This window comes from Vidua macroura, chromosome 4 (genome assembly GCF_024509145.1).
Source record: "Vidua macroura isolate BioBank_ID:100142 chromosome 4, ASM2450914v1, whole genome shotgun sequence".
Lineage (NCBI taxonomy): Eukaryota > Metazoa > Chordata > Aves > Passeriformes > Viduidae > Vidua > Vidua macroura.
The window spans coordinates 6,441,632-6,459,268 of NC_071574.1; the positions used below are offsets into that span (position 1 = coordinate 6,441,632).

At 39.5% G+C, this 17,637-nt stretch overlaps 1 protein-coding gene across 4 annotated transcripts in view; it reads left to right on the forward strand.

Annotated features, from left to right (window-relative positions):
* PTPN13 (protein tyrosine phosphatase non-receptor type 13) overlaps window positions 1-17,637 on the forward strand; it is an 85,476-nt gene that overhangs the window by 15,636 nt on the left and 52,203 nt on the right. For all 4 annotated transcript variants that reach the window (XM_053976166.1, XM_053976167.1, XM_053976169.1 and 1 more), the window contains exons 5-6: window positions 1,845-1,938; window positions 12,994-13,557. In XM_053976166.1, the coding sequence (XP_053832141.1) occupies window positions 1,845-1,938; window positions 12,994-13,557 (658 nt within the window). The remainder of the gene's footprint in view (window positions 1-1,844; window positions 1,939-12,993; window positions 13,558-17,637) is intronic.

Consider the following 17,637-nt stretch of genomic DNA (forward strand, 5'->3'; position numbering starts at 1 on the left):
CTAGAGAGACAGCACTGAAATTGCATGAAAAAGGTTTAATTTGCTCATGCTTCCTTTTTTTTTTTTAATAAAAAGGTACAATCTAATAGTTAGACAGTTTCTTCATATATCTTGTTTGGAAATGCTTGCAGAAAGTGAGAGATCCCTGCATTTGTCTAATATTTGACAGCAACTGATTATGCCAAGCCTCCAGAAATAGTGCTGAGCCTGAGCTCCACAAAGCATTGTCTAATCTGTGAGGTATGTCTGTCAGTCCAGTGCTCCTCACTGTAGTGTCTGAAGTCTTGTGTAGTTGCCAAGTGGAACTAGTCTGTGGTTCAGTGAAATAAAAGGCTACAGGGCCTTCATCAGTGGCACTGTTAAAATAAAGATCCAAATTTTAAATCAGGCCACAAGCTATAGAAACAGCCACTCTGGAAAATGAGTCCTTATTCTCCAAGTTGTTGATGGCCATTTCAGCAAGTTTTCTGCTTTCCCTCCTCTTGTTCTTGTCAGCAGGCTTTCAGGGAGTCTGGGGTTAGTGTGGCAGACTGATCTAGACCACCCTGCCAAAGACAGTAACAGTGCTCCCAAATATTTCTGGAATCCAGTGGAGAGCTGAATCCAGCAAGTGTGCTCCCAATCTCCTGTCCATGTTGCTAATGAAGGAGTGGGACTAACAGTTATCCAGTGCTGAAGCTTTACTCATTTCCTCTGCCAGTGACCTTTTTAATTCTGAACGTGTCACTGCATTGGCTTTGCAAGAAGACAAGGAAAAAACTTAGCTGAATAGAACCAAGAATTAACAGAGCAATGACAACATAGCTGTGCTGCTAGGTTTCTGTGCACCTTAGCCAGCCAGCCCTGCTGGTTTTAATGTTCAGTGCTCTGTATGTGTGCTGGAATTTTTTAAGTTAATAAGAAAAATGTATACATTCTGTTTTTTCAGAGGCAGAGTACAACTTTTATTCCAAGGTTGACATGCTCCAGTCTTGATGGGCCTCATCAAAGGCTCGAGATGTCTTATCTCTGTAACTGGTCATTTGGTGGTATCTGAAGCACAGCTGAGAGGTCCCATTTGAATGTTTTCATTTGCCATGTTAATATGCTTTGTAAAGGGCAATATAGCCCCAGGCTGATTCAGTCTGTTTCATGTTAACTGAGTTGTATTTTAACTATGAAATCTCCTTGATTTCTCCTCCCCTCCTGCTGTCCAGGTTACACTCCCACTATATGAAAAGATCTCACTAAGAATGTTTTGTTGTAGCAAATAAACTCTCCTTTGAATGATTGTACATGTGAAAGCTTTTCCTAGGGAAGTAGTGATTTTTAAAAAATAAGGTTAAGTGAAAAGTTAGTGGGAGTAGTTTAGCCTGACATGTGAAAGGAATGTGCCTGAGGGGCTGAAGAGGCTGCTCACGAATGGGTGCATGTGATTTGATATGTACAGTAAGTCCTGTGGGGGTACAAGACAGTTCTTCCTGTGATGCAGAAAACTCATCGGTGGAACCAGGCAAGTTCTAGTCACACTGTAGTCATGGAAGGTGGTTTTTGAGTGCTGCTGTCCCTTCAGTTTGCAGTAGGGGTGGAATGTGTTTAAGTTACATCCTTGTGAACTTAATTTATTCTTGGTAGAAAAAAGGTAGACCAAATGTGGAGTTAAATAAATCTCACACTGTTCAAATATGGATAATTTGAGGGGGTATTCTCACTGATGAATCAGTTCTTTACTAAAAAGTTTGAATTTTGCACTTAACTGTTTGACACTGACTAATATTTCCACGCATTTACATAAAAACAATGCTTGTTTCATACAAATATGAGCTCTTCCAACATTCTGACTTAGTTACTGCATTTTTCTGCAGATGGATCAGCTGTCTTGTAATGGAGATAGAAAACTGCAGCCAGACAGGAGCCAGGCTATTCGAGAGAGGCTGAGGGGAAAAGGGCTTCCCACAGGTAAGTGCTTCATTGCAGCCCTGTAGAAGACCAGGTTTGGGTAGATTTTGCAAGCAAAGAAATCAAATAGAGGAGGACTTGCTTACATTCACAGAACTCTGATGGTTCAGTGTCTAGCTAAATGTTGGTGATGGTGACAGGTGGTGATTGTTTCAAGAAAATATTTGTCTTTTTTCAGTTCAGTCTTTATGGTAGGAGCAGGTTTTAAAGGTTCTCAGCCAAATGTTTTGTTTCTGGAGAAAGGAGATTTGTAGCTGAAGGTTGGTCAGATAGAGGAACAGGAAGCAGCTTTTCCTTGTTCCCTCTTGCCTGTGAACTCTGCTTTCTCATCATAGCTCTAATTGCACAAAACATCTCTTCCTGCATCCCGGGGAGCCCTGGACTCTTTTCCCTGCACACAAAGCTCTTTTGCTGCCTTTTTTTTGTCTGAAGAGAAATGATGTATGTTCCATCACAGTTCTGCTATGCTTTGATAGTGTGAGGTAGATATGGAGGCCAGATAGGGTTGTAATTTACTTCAGGGAAGTAAGGAAAGAGGAAACTGGGAGACCAGGGAGGAGACAGAAGGTTGCCACTGTGGAGGAAAAAGGATAAAGTGATGTAGGTTGAATGTTGATTTTTGCTGTGATTTTTTGTTGTTTAAGATCATAGATGTTGTTGTTTAAGGTCATTGGCAGGGTCAGCAGCATCAGCTCTGTGCTAGGCTTTTCAGACAAGAGAATGTATTCTTCCAAAAGGCTGGTCTCTAATTTTTCTGGAAGAATTGTGGAGGAGGAACAGCAGGAACAGGAAATTTTATAAGGCATCAGCTTGGACCAGTCTAAGTCATCACAACAAAGATATGTTGATGATGTGCTCGAGTTGCTCCTCTGTTCTTTGGTTTTGTGTCAAGCAACAATGCCGTGAAAAGCAGGAAGTGAAATAACCCATGAAGTTGTCAGTGACAATAAGAACTGCAGAATTGGTGGTCTTCCTTTTCCTTTTTTTTTGGGGTTTTTTTTTGGTTGGTTTTTTTTTTTTTTTTAAGATGAGGCTACTGTTTGATATAAAACACTTATGGTAGTGGTTGTCAGCCCTTCCATTACAGCACTATGTGTTTAGGAACAGTTTCTGGTACAAGCTGTTTCTTAATTCTCTGGCACAAATTCACTGTTCTGACTGCTTTCTCAGGGACTTTGTTTTCTTACTGTTCCTTTTATATTTTTTTTTCCCAGAATATTTCTGTAGCAATAGGGAGATATTTTAGAAATACAGGATCAATATAGTTGACTGGATTCATAAACCATGTAATGTCTGCCTTTTCTGAATTTCTTAAGAGCTTTCTTAAAATAAATTCTTTCCCTGGTTCCCACTAATTTTAAGGTTTGAAACAGAACCTTATTTTTCTGGTTGTTAATTGGTTTATTCTTTAACCCTATGCTTCCCAGTCTCCGGTGTTGTCCAATAAAGTTTCTTTATACACCTTTCTTCTTTTGCCAGTACTACCCTATTCTGTATTTTTTTCAAGAACTTTACTTAACTTGAGGAAGTAAGGCATTGTGCTTTTCATTTCCTCTACCCTCTTTCCATCACCTATTCTGCTTTTTATTACATAACCATAATTAACTGTGTTTTGGTAATGGTCAAAATTTTGTAAAGTTTTGGAGACATAGAGGTTTGCCTTTAAAGTCTGTTCTCACTGCATTAGCAAACTCTGATTATTCTTTTCTTTGCTGTTTCTAGTTTTCTGTTCTCTAATACAACTGACCAGTTTTTTTGCTGTTTTGTTATTAATTTTCTTAGAAATTCTTTAACTCTTTTTAAATGTTTGTGGTGTGAGGACTTTTGTTTCTCTGTCCATTTGCTTTCCTACCCACAACTTTGTTTAAACTTTTTAGCAGATTTTTCTTTCTCCTGAAGTAATGCTTGTCCCCAGTGTCTTCATTATATCTTAACAAAAAACCTTTTTGTTTTAGGTTCTGCTAAATTTTGGAGATTGCTGTATTAGCTCCAGCCAATATCTTCATGGCTTTCTGGGTCAGCACCAGGGTGAATAAGATGTAATGTCTGAAACTTCCTCTGAGCACTCTGTCTTTAACTCAGAGGAAGTAGCCTAGATGATCCAATTGCTGTTTTTTTGCTGTATTCTCTAACCTGAAAAAAATGCCATGGGCAGAATGTTTTTTCCTCTTTTTCTTGGAGACTGAGTTCACTTGGCTCAGCTGCTATCAATCAGTAAGTTTAACAGACTTCTAAGCAACCTCGGTCAAAATTACTTTCTGAAAGTAAAGTTCTCTTTTTAGGCAACTTCATACTATCAGAAGAGTTCTAATTTAATAGACTCTTTACTCAAATAATATTTATGAAATGAGAGAACCTGATAACCCCCAGACTATGAAGTTGGCTGAATAGTCCTCCTCCCTTAACACCTGTTCCTGTGAAGCTCATTGAAAGTGCTTGCATGTGTTGAGTGTTATAGAAAATGTGTGGCAGCCCAGGGAATAAATGTTTCTGCTTCACTCTTCCAGTGCAAGCATTATATTATCTGCATAATTCCTAGCGTGTTCTGAAAGGTACAAGTTATTAATGAGATGCTCTTGAGTACTTGATTTTTTCTATTCTTTTCAAGATGAACTGTCAATGAGCAAAACTGCTTTTCACTTACCTTGTAAGTGATATTTGGTAAGTGATACTATGATATTTTGGTATTATGGTCTGTCTTCCCCTCATCCCTAGAAGCAGAAAATATTTTTCATGTTTTCTGATATTTGAGTCTCTATTTTCATTTTTAAAAATGGATATCACTCATTCGTTTTATGTATTGCCTGACCTACTTCCACTCAAGCATTTCCAATTTCTCTGTATCACATTATTTACCTGTGGAACTATTTTTTCTCCTTTACCATAGAAGCTTTACTACCTTCTTAGCTTCTCCAAAACCTTTCCCAATTCTGCTTCTGTTATCAGTCAGTTTCCCTAGTATGCCTTAATAGAACTGTCTTTTCTTTATTTTGATCCTTGATACATTGCTTGATCTCTGTTTTGCTGAGACCTCAGGGAATTGTAATATACAGGACAGAACCCCTCAAATAACCAAACCAGTTCTGGCTGTTTTCAGTTCTGTTTTTACACTGATGTTAAGTACACTGAGTCATGTATTTGGAAGTTAGTGAGGAGCCAGTGAAATGGGTGTCTGATACTAATGATTTGCAGCTTGTTTTTGATTCAGGGCAATTCAGTGCTTGTTGTTTCTTTTTCTGCAATTCTGTGCTGGTTTGCCAGTGCAAATTCAGTCAGTAACAGCACAGATCAGCTGCCCTGCCAGCACAGCTGTAAATTTCAGGGAAAGTGACCTGTAGAATGTAGTGCTGATTATATTGGTTGGTAATCTCATAGATTGAGGAGCCACAAGTAGAAGGCTAGATGAAGGTTTAAGAAAAATGTTACAATTAAAAAAAAAAAAAGGCCGACAAAACCAAAACAACTGAGGAAGGCACAAAGTCCTTTTTCCCTGATTTGTCACTGTGCTGTTCTGCTGCTGTGTGTAGCTGAAATAAATGCCTCCTAGTCCAGTTACAAACTGGCAAACATTTAGAAGGTCAGTAAGCTACTAAGGGACGATTGTGATTTTGAGTGCATCTTTCTAATGAGTTAGAAGTTCTGTGAGTCATCTTTTACCCTTTTTTTTTTGGTTTAACTACCTCTGAGAACACATTTTGGGTCAAGTTTAGCACTGGGATGGTTGGAGGGGGTGAGGTGGGTGCACATAAGAATGTGTATAACTTTACTAGTCACTTCCCTAACATATTATAAGTAAACACAGTGAGCAGAAATCTTTGCTGGAAAGGACAGAGGACTTGTCTGATGTTCACTGAGGTGAATTTCTGTTGAGTTGTGAAAATCTATTCATTTCCATCTTTGTCTTCAAGATAATTATTAAATTAATAAACAGCTTTGTGTTAATATTCTCCCCAGTTAAATTTTTTTTTGTCTGTTTCATGACTCACTTTCTGTGGCTATCTTGGTGAATGAATTTTACAGCAGGGTTGGTTGCAGAAGTAATTTATTGTAAATTAATATTACAGAATGTTTGGTTTTAGTCAAATCATATTCGGAACAGTGTTTAGGAACTGACTTAGCCAGCAGAAATAAAAGCAGTAAGACCTGTCATGAGTCATCTGAACCAATGAGTTACTTAATTTTTGTACTTAAAACCACCGTAGACCTTAAAAGAGTTCTTACATCAAGAATTATATGTGAAAGTTACTTAATTGGCTTCATAAAGTTCTTTTGGTGTGACAAAAGATTAAATAACTGTCAGACTTTTCCAAATGTAAAGCAAGAATTCATTCACCCTGTTTCTCATTGCCACAATTTATCTTTGAAAAGGATATGTAGGCTATTAAATGCTCAGTTGAAATCTCCCTAACTTGTACTTACCTGGAAATCTGCTTCCCAGCCATCTAATAGCTGAAATCCTGCACCTTATGTGTTTATTTGCAAAGTTCCAATTTAAGCTGGTGATCCATGACCACCAAGGACAGACCTTTGCCAGAGATGTTTAATCTTCTAAAGAGATGCAGCTAACAGGTGTCTTGGCTTTCCTGCCATGAGGATCCCTGATTTTAACTTGACTTTTACAATGTGGTAGACTGTCACAAGTCCAACTCATATATTATAATATTACAGTTGTATTCTGACCTTTTTCTCTGCCAATAATATGTGCCACATGAATGAAGGCTTGAAATTAATTTAAAAGATCATTTAGATTTGCCTTAACTGTACACAATAGAAAATATTTGGAAATAGTGATCAAAATTGTGGATGGTGGTCAACTCCCTGTTTAATTAGACTGTATGCACTGCACTATCAGGTGTAACAAAAATGGTAGGTGTTGTAAACTGAATGAAAAATGCTAAGGCTAAGTGCAGCTGCTTTTAATTTTAATAATATTCTACTTTTTAATTATCACTTTCCATAATAGCAACTAAAAACTCAAATAAATGAAAATGTACCCTTTTTTCTCTTGATCCAGGGAAGTTGACTGTGCATTATATTTTTGTTCCCGATCTGGGTGAAAACACAACTTTTGGTCTATAAAGAAATGGTTTATGGTGATTACCTCCATGTGTGAACTGAAGCAGCCTAAACATTATCTTGATAAATGAAAACACACAGACTTAAATTATCAAAAACTGCAGCACAAACTTATTTCCATTTGCTTGAAAGTCTGTCATCTGTTAATCTACTAAATATACTTTTTAAACTTTTTTCTTTTTATTTCCCCTGGCTCCTCAGTTCCAGAAAAAAAGAACTGAGTAGGTGGAGAATAACTTCCAGAGTTCACCAAAACCAAATGAAAGCCAGATGAAGATTTCTTGTTGAAAGGAAAAAAAAAAATCTTTTTCACTCCAAAAGTCATGCCTGTTTTCTTCCAATAAGTGTTTCTGTTTTCATCTAGTAGTATTGGTGGTTGGCATTGGTGGAGATCCTTAAATTCAGGTGTAGTTTCTCCAGGTATAGGGAGCTTCTAGCCTGGTGATATTGGAAATGCTTCCAGAGCAGCGCTGAACTCAGAACTCTGAAGACAAAACAAGAGCAGACACAAAGATCAATGAGGAAACCAAACTCGAGATGCCAAATGCTGTCTCTGTGCAGAAAAGCAGCTGGATCACCGAGCTTCTTCTGGGATGCTCAAAGATCCAGGAAGGGAGTAGCTAGGTAGATCTTTTGCCTACTTGGCTGAGAAATGTACCAAAAAAAAAAAAACCCCAAAAAAACTAACCCATAAAGCTGAGTGGGAAAGAGCTATGGTTGCCTTTCCTTGCAGAGGTGCCTAGGAAGGGAAGAGGTAAAATGTTGCATTTATGGAATATGAAGTGCTGCTTGGCAAGGCTCACTACTGCTGTTCTGAACAAGATGCCTGGTTTTTGGAGCTGTTTGGTGTCTTTTGGTAGAAGAGCTGTCAGTCCAAAGCAGAATGCAGATTGTTATACAGGATTTATAATTTGACCATTACATATAGCACCTTCAACAGTCCTTGTGTCCAGTTCAATTCTTCCTTCACAGAGAATACATTATTTAGGAGTGTTTCCATCTGAAACTTGGGTTTTTCTCCAAAATTTAGAAAGGAAAAGAAAAGAGGGGGTGCCATTTCTAGCAGTCAATCCTCAGGCTGCATCTGGCTCTGTTGTCTTCTGTTTGGCTTTTAGCCTGCCCCAAAGGGATTGCAAACCCAACTCCTCCATCAGCTACCCACTCATATTTTAGAAACTAACCACATTGTCTGGGGAGAAAGAGGTTTTTTTACTGTTGCTTTGTTTTCTGCACAAAGATGGCGTGGGAGATGTTTTTTAAACTCCTGTATAATAATTTCCTCTCTTGTGACCTTCCAGTCTGGCAGCGATGGCGTGTGTTCTCATGCACACGTGGGCAGTCTTCCCCTGCTCCCCCCAGCCCCTCTCTCTTCCTAACCACCCCCAGTCCCATGTGTGTGCATCTACATACATCCACAAGCCAAAATCCATAACAGAGCTGAAAAAGGTGTTCTGTTTTGTGCAAACAAAAGGAACAGGCAGGCAGAAGGACTTTAAAGAAAATTGAGTTGAGTTTAGGCATCGCAGTATGTGATGGTACCAATGGTGTTTGCACTTAATTAATATTGGATTAATTGCCTGTATGATCAAGCTGGTACACAAATAATCACAGACAGACTGGGTTTAGTTAGACAACAGCTCTCTCTCAGAGGAAAATCAACCAGATTAGTCAGCCTGAGTGAAAGATGGTCTGGGAATGATGCTGGTGTAAAAGAGGGTGTAGTTGCATTCATAGCTGAAAACACCAAAGGAAGAAGGAAGCAAATCTATATTTATATAGCAAATGTAACATCTGGCAGTTGAAGAGGAGTGTGGAAAGCTAGAGTTTCGTTTTAGCACCACAAGGGAATTTAATCGTGAACTCCTGGTGATTAATTGCTATTTTTATTGTATATATTCCCTCACTATATATTATACACTAGAATCATACAGTTACTGTAATTGCATTTGAATTATTTACAGTAATTATAAATAATTGCACTAATGTAACATCAAGTGGAGGATAAACACCCAAGGGCAATATGAGGAATCAAGAACCCATACACTCTTCAGATTAGCAAGCAGGAGAGTTTAGTGCAACAGAGAAGTAACTGGGGAAGGGGAAAGTATTCCTTTTGAAGTTGCTTACATGCTGCAGCATCTTAATTGCTAACAGCTTGTTCTGTCACCCTCACTGACAAACAGGGAGGCACTGCTCTGTCCTGTTACACACCTGGGTAACTGAAGCCTGTGTGGTCTCAGGTGGTGTAATTAATGTCTTCAGTTGAGCCAAGATACTTGGGATAGGTCTCCAGAGTTTCCATTACAAATACGAACTTTTTTTTTTAAAGAGGAAGGTCTTAGCACGAGTCTTGCATTATAAAGACATACAAGTTCCCTTATGCAGGTTCCTTTTGATCATTAGTTAGATATTTATTCCTTATATATAGATTTTTGCTGGTGGTGCTTTCCTTTATTTTTCCACGCATTTCATTATAAAAGCTGTGAGGGGGGAAAGCTGAAGAATAAACCACATATTGACTTAATGAATTTGGACTTGATCATGCCATTCAACTGAAAATCCATTTGTTTAAGAAGGAATATTATTCCAGTCTGCTCTACTTGGAAGTGTACTGTTTTCTGGAAGCGGGATACATGAGCTTTGTGCTGAAAGAGACTTCCTGCAGTCATTTAAGACTCTTGATCCAAGTAATGCTGAGGTAGTGGAGGAAGTCCAGGATTAAAAAAGTGAAAATACCTTAACAGTTGATCGTGTGACTTACAAAGTCTGTAATAGTACTTCAAAAAAGGAAGAAGGGATTAAGACAGATTTATGGTATTAAAAGCATATATATGTTTTTAATATAATATATGTTATTAAAAACATATTGGCTTGGACTGATTGCTGGTTGCTAAACCAATTTTACTACTGATGTCTGCGCTTGAGTTACTTCTGTATTGAGAAGTCTTGCCCTTGATCCTTGGCCTCTGTGCTCTGGTGCTAAAAGCAGCATGAAGTTTTGGCTGGGATAAAGTACAGGTCTGAAAGATCTCTATTGCTGCTTTGTTTCAGTTTGTCCTCTCAAGACACCCAGGCCGTGCACTCCTTGCCCCAAAGTCTCATTTTTTCCACTCCTCTCAGGATGATTTTTAACCAGCTCATGTTGGCACTGTCAGTCAGTTTGGGCAGAGCTCGTTGAAATGATGTCAGGTAGAGAGGGATGGGTTTTGCAGAGGTGGGAAGAATTGGCAAGGCTGATGAAAAGCAGAAGTGGGAATGGGAAGAGTAATAAAGGACAGACAGAAGACTTCCAAGAGAATTTTGCAGTCTCAAGCCTGAATACCGAGGCCAGCTGTAGATTCATTTTGGTACTATGTAAAAATCTCTTGCTGACTGCTGAAGTCAGTGTGGATCTGAGTTGGACCTGTAGAGTGGAAGAGCAGCGTGGGAGTGGAACACCTCCCGCGCTGCTTCCTGACAGGACAGCTCATCTCCTGTCTCATCATGCAGCTGGCTGGCTGAGTGGCAAACCTGTAGCCATGAGTACTTCCCTAGCCACTGCCCGTGAGACAGCACTCACTTTTCTTGTTGGGGGAGGCCCACTGGGGAGTAGGAAGCATCTCCTGCGTGCTGAGGCAAAGGAGCTCGTGTCTTCAGTGCTTCCATGCAAACAGGAAATAGCTTCTGGTTTATCCAAGTCCACGAGAAGCACAGCTTTGGTGAGGAGGTTGCTCCTTGCCCCCAGCACTGTCTTTGACTGACAGGGCTCTTTCCCTGCAGTTCTCACCAGCACACAGCAAAGAGAGGGTTGTGTCTCTGGAGTGCTGTGGTGAGGGATACCCACAGGTGCTAAAAGTGCCTTGTGACTCTTTTCATTGCATGTGGTCCTGCAACAAGATCGGTGTGCAGAGACCTGAATGATCTTTTGAAGCAGGAATGTTCTTCTGAGTCATGGCCGATGCTATACCAAGTAATCCTGTGTGCATAGCTGTGGTAGTGTATGGGAGTAGCAGCTGTCTCCTTCTCTTGGGTATTTTTCTGCTTTGTTTGCCTTTGTTTTGTTCAGTAAGGACCCTGCATGTAAATGTTTTCATTGTTAAGGGAGTGGGTGTTTGGGGTTTTTTTTACAGTGAGTAGAGGAGGTTGTTTTAGTTTTTTCTGACCTAAAGTTATCCTGGAACTCTCATTACTGGGGAGGATTCTCAGAGCTCCTTTTGATTTGAGCTTTTGTTGGCCATCTTAAAAAGCCAACTGCAGTGTTTCGTTTTTTGTCTCGCAAATGACTGAGTTAAAATCCTGTTCAGGAATGTTTGTCCTTGGTGCATGTACATGAATGTGAAGTATGTGTTTGCAGAGTGGATATCATCCCTTTAGATGGATAGTGGGAACTTCACAATGAACGTTATTTTTAAAAGGCTTTTTTATGTGTGGATATTATATGTAGTTCACCAGCCTTAGGATGATGTATAGTCTGAGAATAAAGTATTAATGTAATATTTACTTGACCACAAAGATAATTATGTTTAGTTTAATATTAAAGCTATCTTTATAAAATACAAAATTAGGCATCAGATCCTTTTAGAAGATTAGTTTGTTCTCACTGGCAAAAGTGGTTTTTATTTTCTTGGCTAGAGCATGTGGGAATGGTGTCTTACAAGACACCTTTTAGACAATCCAAACCCTAACATTCTATCATCATGTATTTGCATCATGGTAGGAAGCAAGGGGCTGCTTGGTTGCATTTGGCTTCAGTCTTGCTGGTTTTCATTGTTAATTAAATATCACAGAAATAAAAACTACAAACTAAAAGCATAGCCCTTCTTGAGGAAGAATATCAGAGTTGAAAGGTGTTTACACCTTTAAAAGCCTTTTTAAGCTTTTAAAGCATTAGTGACTACATTTCTAAACATCCCTAAAGCATTCTGTGAAATTCTGTTTGGAAGGATAACGCTCTAGATAAAGATCATCAGGAGCCTGCTGTGCAAGTGGGGCAGTTAATTTCAATCGATGCAGGCAGGACTGTGTAACATTCTTTAAGAGTAGTAGATACAGCACAGTGATTACTTTGAACTCACGACTGCTTGCTTTTGCAGTGAAATCTTCAAGGCTGCTCCTTCTCAAAGAATGTACATGGGGATATCACCACAAAGATGGAGCTAGCTCTAAGGAAGGCATCAGTCACATGCCATGCTGACTCCACCTGGGTCAAAACTTCTTGGTCACCATGATATGATATTCTTCAGAGACCACATATTTCATTCATGGTTTGACCTCTGGCAGTTTCTTTTATTTTGGAAGTAATTTCAAGAGAAGGGAGAGGGAAAAGAGAAACTTCCTAAGTATTGGCAGATCCATGTATTAGTGAAACTCAAAGGGTGCAGACTCAGAGAATCATTTTAACTTTGGAAGCTTTCTTGGTTTTGTTTCAGAGTATTCTTTACCAGGAGAGACTATAGTCACCAAAATGAGTCATTAGAGGAAGATCCAGGATTTTTATAATTCCTAAGTACACAATCATTCTTTTCTTACCGCTGACTCTATTGCAGGGCATCTGTAAATCTGTAGAACAAACCTGGACTTGTTATTAAAACCTGTAGGCGGTGTATTTGGGTGTGAGAGGAATGGCTGATTTCAGATTGATTATTAAGTAGTATTTTTGGTGATAGTCCAGGCTATTTTGAAAATGAAACTAATGACAAAACAACTTTCCGCAAGTATGTGATACTTTGGGGTTTTTTACTGTTAATACAGAATTATAGTAGGCCTTATTTTTTTTTTTTTCTTGAGCTTTTTAGAAATAAAATAAATAAAATGGTCATGTATGAAGTAGTTGTATTTCTGTCTTTGTTGACTGAGGGAGCCCTTGGAGCAGCCTTCTCAATGCTTTACGTGGTAAAACCAATGCCCAAGCATGTGTTCATCGTACACTTTAACTAATTTGTGTTGGACTCCTGTGTCTTAGGTAGAAAATTACATGTATGAAATGTCTCCTTATTCCAGGAAAAACATTGACGGTTGATGCACCTGATGGACACAGAGCTCACTTCTCTCAACAGACCACCCTTAACAAAGGACTTAGCAAGTCTATGGGATTTCTGTCCATTAGAGGAACACGAGACGAGGAAGAATTTTTCCAGGGCATTTCTACAGATTACAGTTCGGGTCAGGAAGACGTTTTCTGTCCTCACAGGTATAAAACCAGTGAGCTTGAGAAAAAAGGTCACCTTCACACAGATGTCCCTCCCAAACGGAAAATATGGGCTTCTTCCACAGATTTGCTTTGCGCTACTGACAAGGCAGCTGAGAGGGACCATGCTGGAGGCCCTCACAGGCACAGCCATCAGTGTGAAACATTTACAGTACGGACTTCTACTACTGCCAGGAACAAGGAAGCAAGATACTCTGATGGGAGCATAGCACTGGATGTCTTCGGACCGCAAAAACTGGACCAAACGCGCCACATGCCTGAGACATCAACTTCTGCAGCAATATCAAGTGCCTTTGACAGGATAAGAGAGAGGCAGAAGAAGTTGCAGCTTCTGAGGGAAGCTATGAACGTAGAAGGTTAGTGAAGCTTTTTGATTTTCTCAGTATTCCAGTCATCAAACAAAGATTTCTCATTATGATAAATTTGAGTTCCCTTGTAGCAGCTCTTGAAACAGCTGAGGTCTTTGCTTCATCTGGGTTTTTTTGCATAAAATGAAGTCGTTAGAGCATCTGTTGCCAATGAAGACAAATGTGGTTGTCCAGATTGCTCACTCAGAATAGTTGATCTTTAACCAGTATCAAGCTCATCAATTACAATTAGGAAAAAAAAAAAAAAAAAAGCTGGTAACAGCCAATTGTCAAGCATTTTTCTTGAAGGAAGATTCTCATCTCCAGCTATTAGAGATGGATTTATGCCCCTGAGGAAAGGCAGAATTTCATCTCCAGATCTCTGTTTTTGTGATATATAACTCTGAACTTAAGCCCTTAAATATTAAATGTTTTTTTGGCCTTGTGTTCAGATCTTCAGTAGGAATACTTCACACAAGTTCCATCAGTTCATTAAGAAAATGCATGGGGTAAAATCAAGTCTTCGTAATTGTTGTGGGGAAAGTTATAAAATGATCTTGATGCAGAGCCCTGTAAGTGGAACTGCATGTTTTATTTTCTTTGGTTTTGTGGTGTGGTTTTTCAGGGGCTGTATGTTGAGACAGTTGGATAGAAACTGAGCAGAGCTGGATCCTGCTTGTGGTGGGCCAGAAAGCATCACTTGGTCATCCAAGGTGTATGGTACAAGAGCTGTATGTACAGAGCTCAGGCATTTACTCAGGTGCACTCTAAGACTTGTGAGTTAGCCTGTAACTGTGAAAACACACCCTACCTTGACTTCCTTCTTCTGCCTGAGGTGTAAACACCTCCATATTAAGGAGAGATGATAAAGCCTTTTGTCAAGGTTGCATTTCTGAAAATGCCTGCTCATGCCCTTTGTAGCCATCTTGGGAGATGCTTGTATTGCAATTAGCACGGGAAGCCAGATCCTTTCCTGTGCATGTGAGCCTTTTGTTCCAGAAAGGAGGAGTGTTACTGAAATGGCATAGGCAGGGAAAAAAGCTGCTGTGATTTCTGTACACGTGGAGTTCTCTTGTGCTATCAGATCAGCATCTTCTGCTGAGGGGATGAGGGTCATGTTATCGTGTGAAGAAATGAACACAGATGAAAGCAGCACTGTGGAGTTACCATTGTTTATCTCTATAGAAATTTATTATCTGTTGTTATCTAGCAGGATGTCTGATGAGGTACAGGGAAGTTTGGTTGGCTTTTGGTTTAAGAGTCTGAAATCAACAGGGTCCATCTCGAGTATATGAGTCAACTCGGATTGTTGGAGATAGGCAGCTGACAGAGTTTAAGAGGAGGCCACTCCCAGCATTGGGAAAGCTCAATAGCCTTGTTGTTCAGGAGCACAGCTTTGTGCAGGTTGGTGTTGCATAAGAGCAAAACCAAAAGCCTGGCCAAACCCATTGATGAGCAATGGGTTTATCATTCTCATTCAGGCAGATTGGGAGATGGCAGAAAACAAAACATGCCCGTGCCTTGCAAACTGAGATAGGTCAGATGTGTGAAACTACTCGATTCGTAAGGGGAATGGGTGAAAGTGCAGTCAAAGTAAACTGGGACTGGGCCTCAGTGGTCACAGAGGCAGTGACAAACATGTACAGGGAAGACTGAGGCAGTAGCCAATGACTCACTGCCCATCCTTCTGAATTACTTGCTAGGAAAAAAGTAAAGACACTTTCTCAACAGGTAGCTGGGTTTCGGAGTTTTCTATTTTCAAGGAAGATGTGTTTCACTCTTGAAGGCGGGAGCGTTTGCTTTACTGTTATATTTTAGGCTCTCAGTTGTTAAATTTCTTTTCTCAGTTAACTACTTAAAGAAAATCTTCTGGACCAGAAACTAGTTGTGAATGTGGATTTTTAATGAGCCAGTTATAAAGGAGTATTCTAGTAAGATGGATGATGAGTGCTTTTTCACATAGGAGTTAGTTGCTGTTATGTCTCATAGGGCTTGAGAAGCCTCACTGGAAGTTATCTATTCTGCCTTAAATGAGCACATTCACAAAAGTCTTAATACATAAAGTCTGCTAGTCTGTTAAGACTTCTTACCCTTTTCCTTTTTTTATTCCATATGTTTTACTGTTCCTCATCTTGCATTTTTTTACACCAGACATGTCCCTTGAGATCTTTTGTAAAAAGTCTATTGCCAGTTTCATCTGTCAAAGAAATGAAAAATAGAGTCTTGAGTTTTTTGTGCATTACTGTTGTATGTCATTTTGAAGTACATAGTGGGTAGACAGATATTTCCACATCCAACACTCTCAAGTGTCAAGTGTGTATGGAATTACTCTTCTGACCAGCGCAGCTAAGAGGCGTGAGTGAAAAATAGAGGAGGAGGATAACGTACTTCAGAAGTTCATGCAGTTTGGAATAAGGGTTCAGTTCAGTTTGGAGGGGGAGGAATGGGCGAGGAGTCACAGGAACCAGGGTTATGGTTGGGGAGCAGAGGAGACACGACCTGCCTTCTCTTTGGTAGGTCTGGGGTTATTTTCAGTTCAGTTGAGCACAGGTCTGGGTTAAAGCTAAGCCTGTGTAAATTGTATTAAGCCTCTGCTTTTGGCTGTATACATTGTTTTTCCATTTTTGAATTGTGAAGTGACATTAAACTGTCTGTGAGTTGAACTTGGCGAGATAAAACTTCCCTTCTCAAACTACAAAGGAATTTAAGTGACATATGGCTTATTTTTCTTTAACTTACTTTGGGTTAAGCTGGAAAACTTTTCTGTTATTCATAAAACCTTAAGGACCTGACTGCCTTGGAAAAAGAAAATGTTCTTATGCACAAGCTCTGGTTTGCCAAGCTTTCACTCAGAACAGATTTTTACAATCTAAATTATAAACTCATGAAAAGCAGAGTTTATAGTGGAAAGAATGATGGAGCTTTAATTACAGCTGTGCTGTAGTACTTTGTAGTGAGCTGCAGACCATCTAAAGTGCACTATAATATACTGTTAGAACATCTCAGATTTAGCCTCAGAAGACTTCCAAGGGCTGTGTCCTTGTGACTGCCTTGCTCTTGAACTTGCTGGTTTATGTTAATCTGCTGTACAGTTTCAGGGCTGAGGTTGTTTATCCCTTCTATCCTGAAGATGATTGTTTATGATTAGGTGCCATTTAGCCAGCAAGGGCAAGAGTCTGCTATTTGACTTATGGTGTAGCCAGTTCTGATCATTAATAAGAGACTCTAAAAATATGTGTTAATTTTACCAAGACAGTAAGTTCTTCATCTTTGCCCTCTTCTTCATTCTTGTTCTGTTATGGAGGTTTTGTGACCTTAGAATTGATTAGAGTTAAGAAGTTGATAGGTGTTAAACCCAAACATCTTACCTGTACCCACAGAGCAGGTTTTGTTTTCAGTGTTCTTTTGAAACTTAGAAACTGCTGCCTGGCACCTGCTCATAGTGTCCCATTTCTTTCAGAGAGAAAAGAATATTATTTTACATTTTACAAGCTTGCATTGTAGCTCAAGAGTGTGAAGATGTCTTCTGTTCTCCTGTGCTCCAGTTTATTTTTGCCTTCTCTCCCACCAAACTGATTGTATCTCCTGACACTTGTGAAGTGTACACACACTCAAGTTTTCCTATCCTAGGCCTGCCTTCAAATGGCTCAGTAGCAAGGCACAAGGCTGTGACATGGTAATGGTGGCCTTGTCTGACCCTCTCCTTTTGCTTAGGCAGCTCCTTCCCCCACTCTTTGAGTGAATGCATAATTCAAAGTGAAAGGGTTTATGTGTTACTTGACTGAATAAGTATCCTTTTCTTAAATTTTTTTTAAATGCAGTATTGTTTATGAGGATGTTGTAAGTGAGGTGCATGAGGGAGCATAAAGCTTGCCCATGTCCTTGTGGAATACAGGAGGACAAAAGCAGTTATAAGAGTAGTAATATAGCTGTCTGTGGGTTGAAATAGCAGACAGAGCAAAAAAAAGACGGGAGGATACTGAAAAAGTGGATCTTGCTGAAGCTCTCGAATGCTGAATCCAGGGGTGGGGAAATGGGGGTGGTTTGGGAATATTCTCAAACCTTTGTTATATATTTTTACAGTTGGGA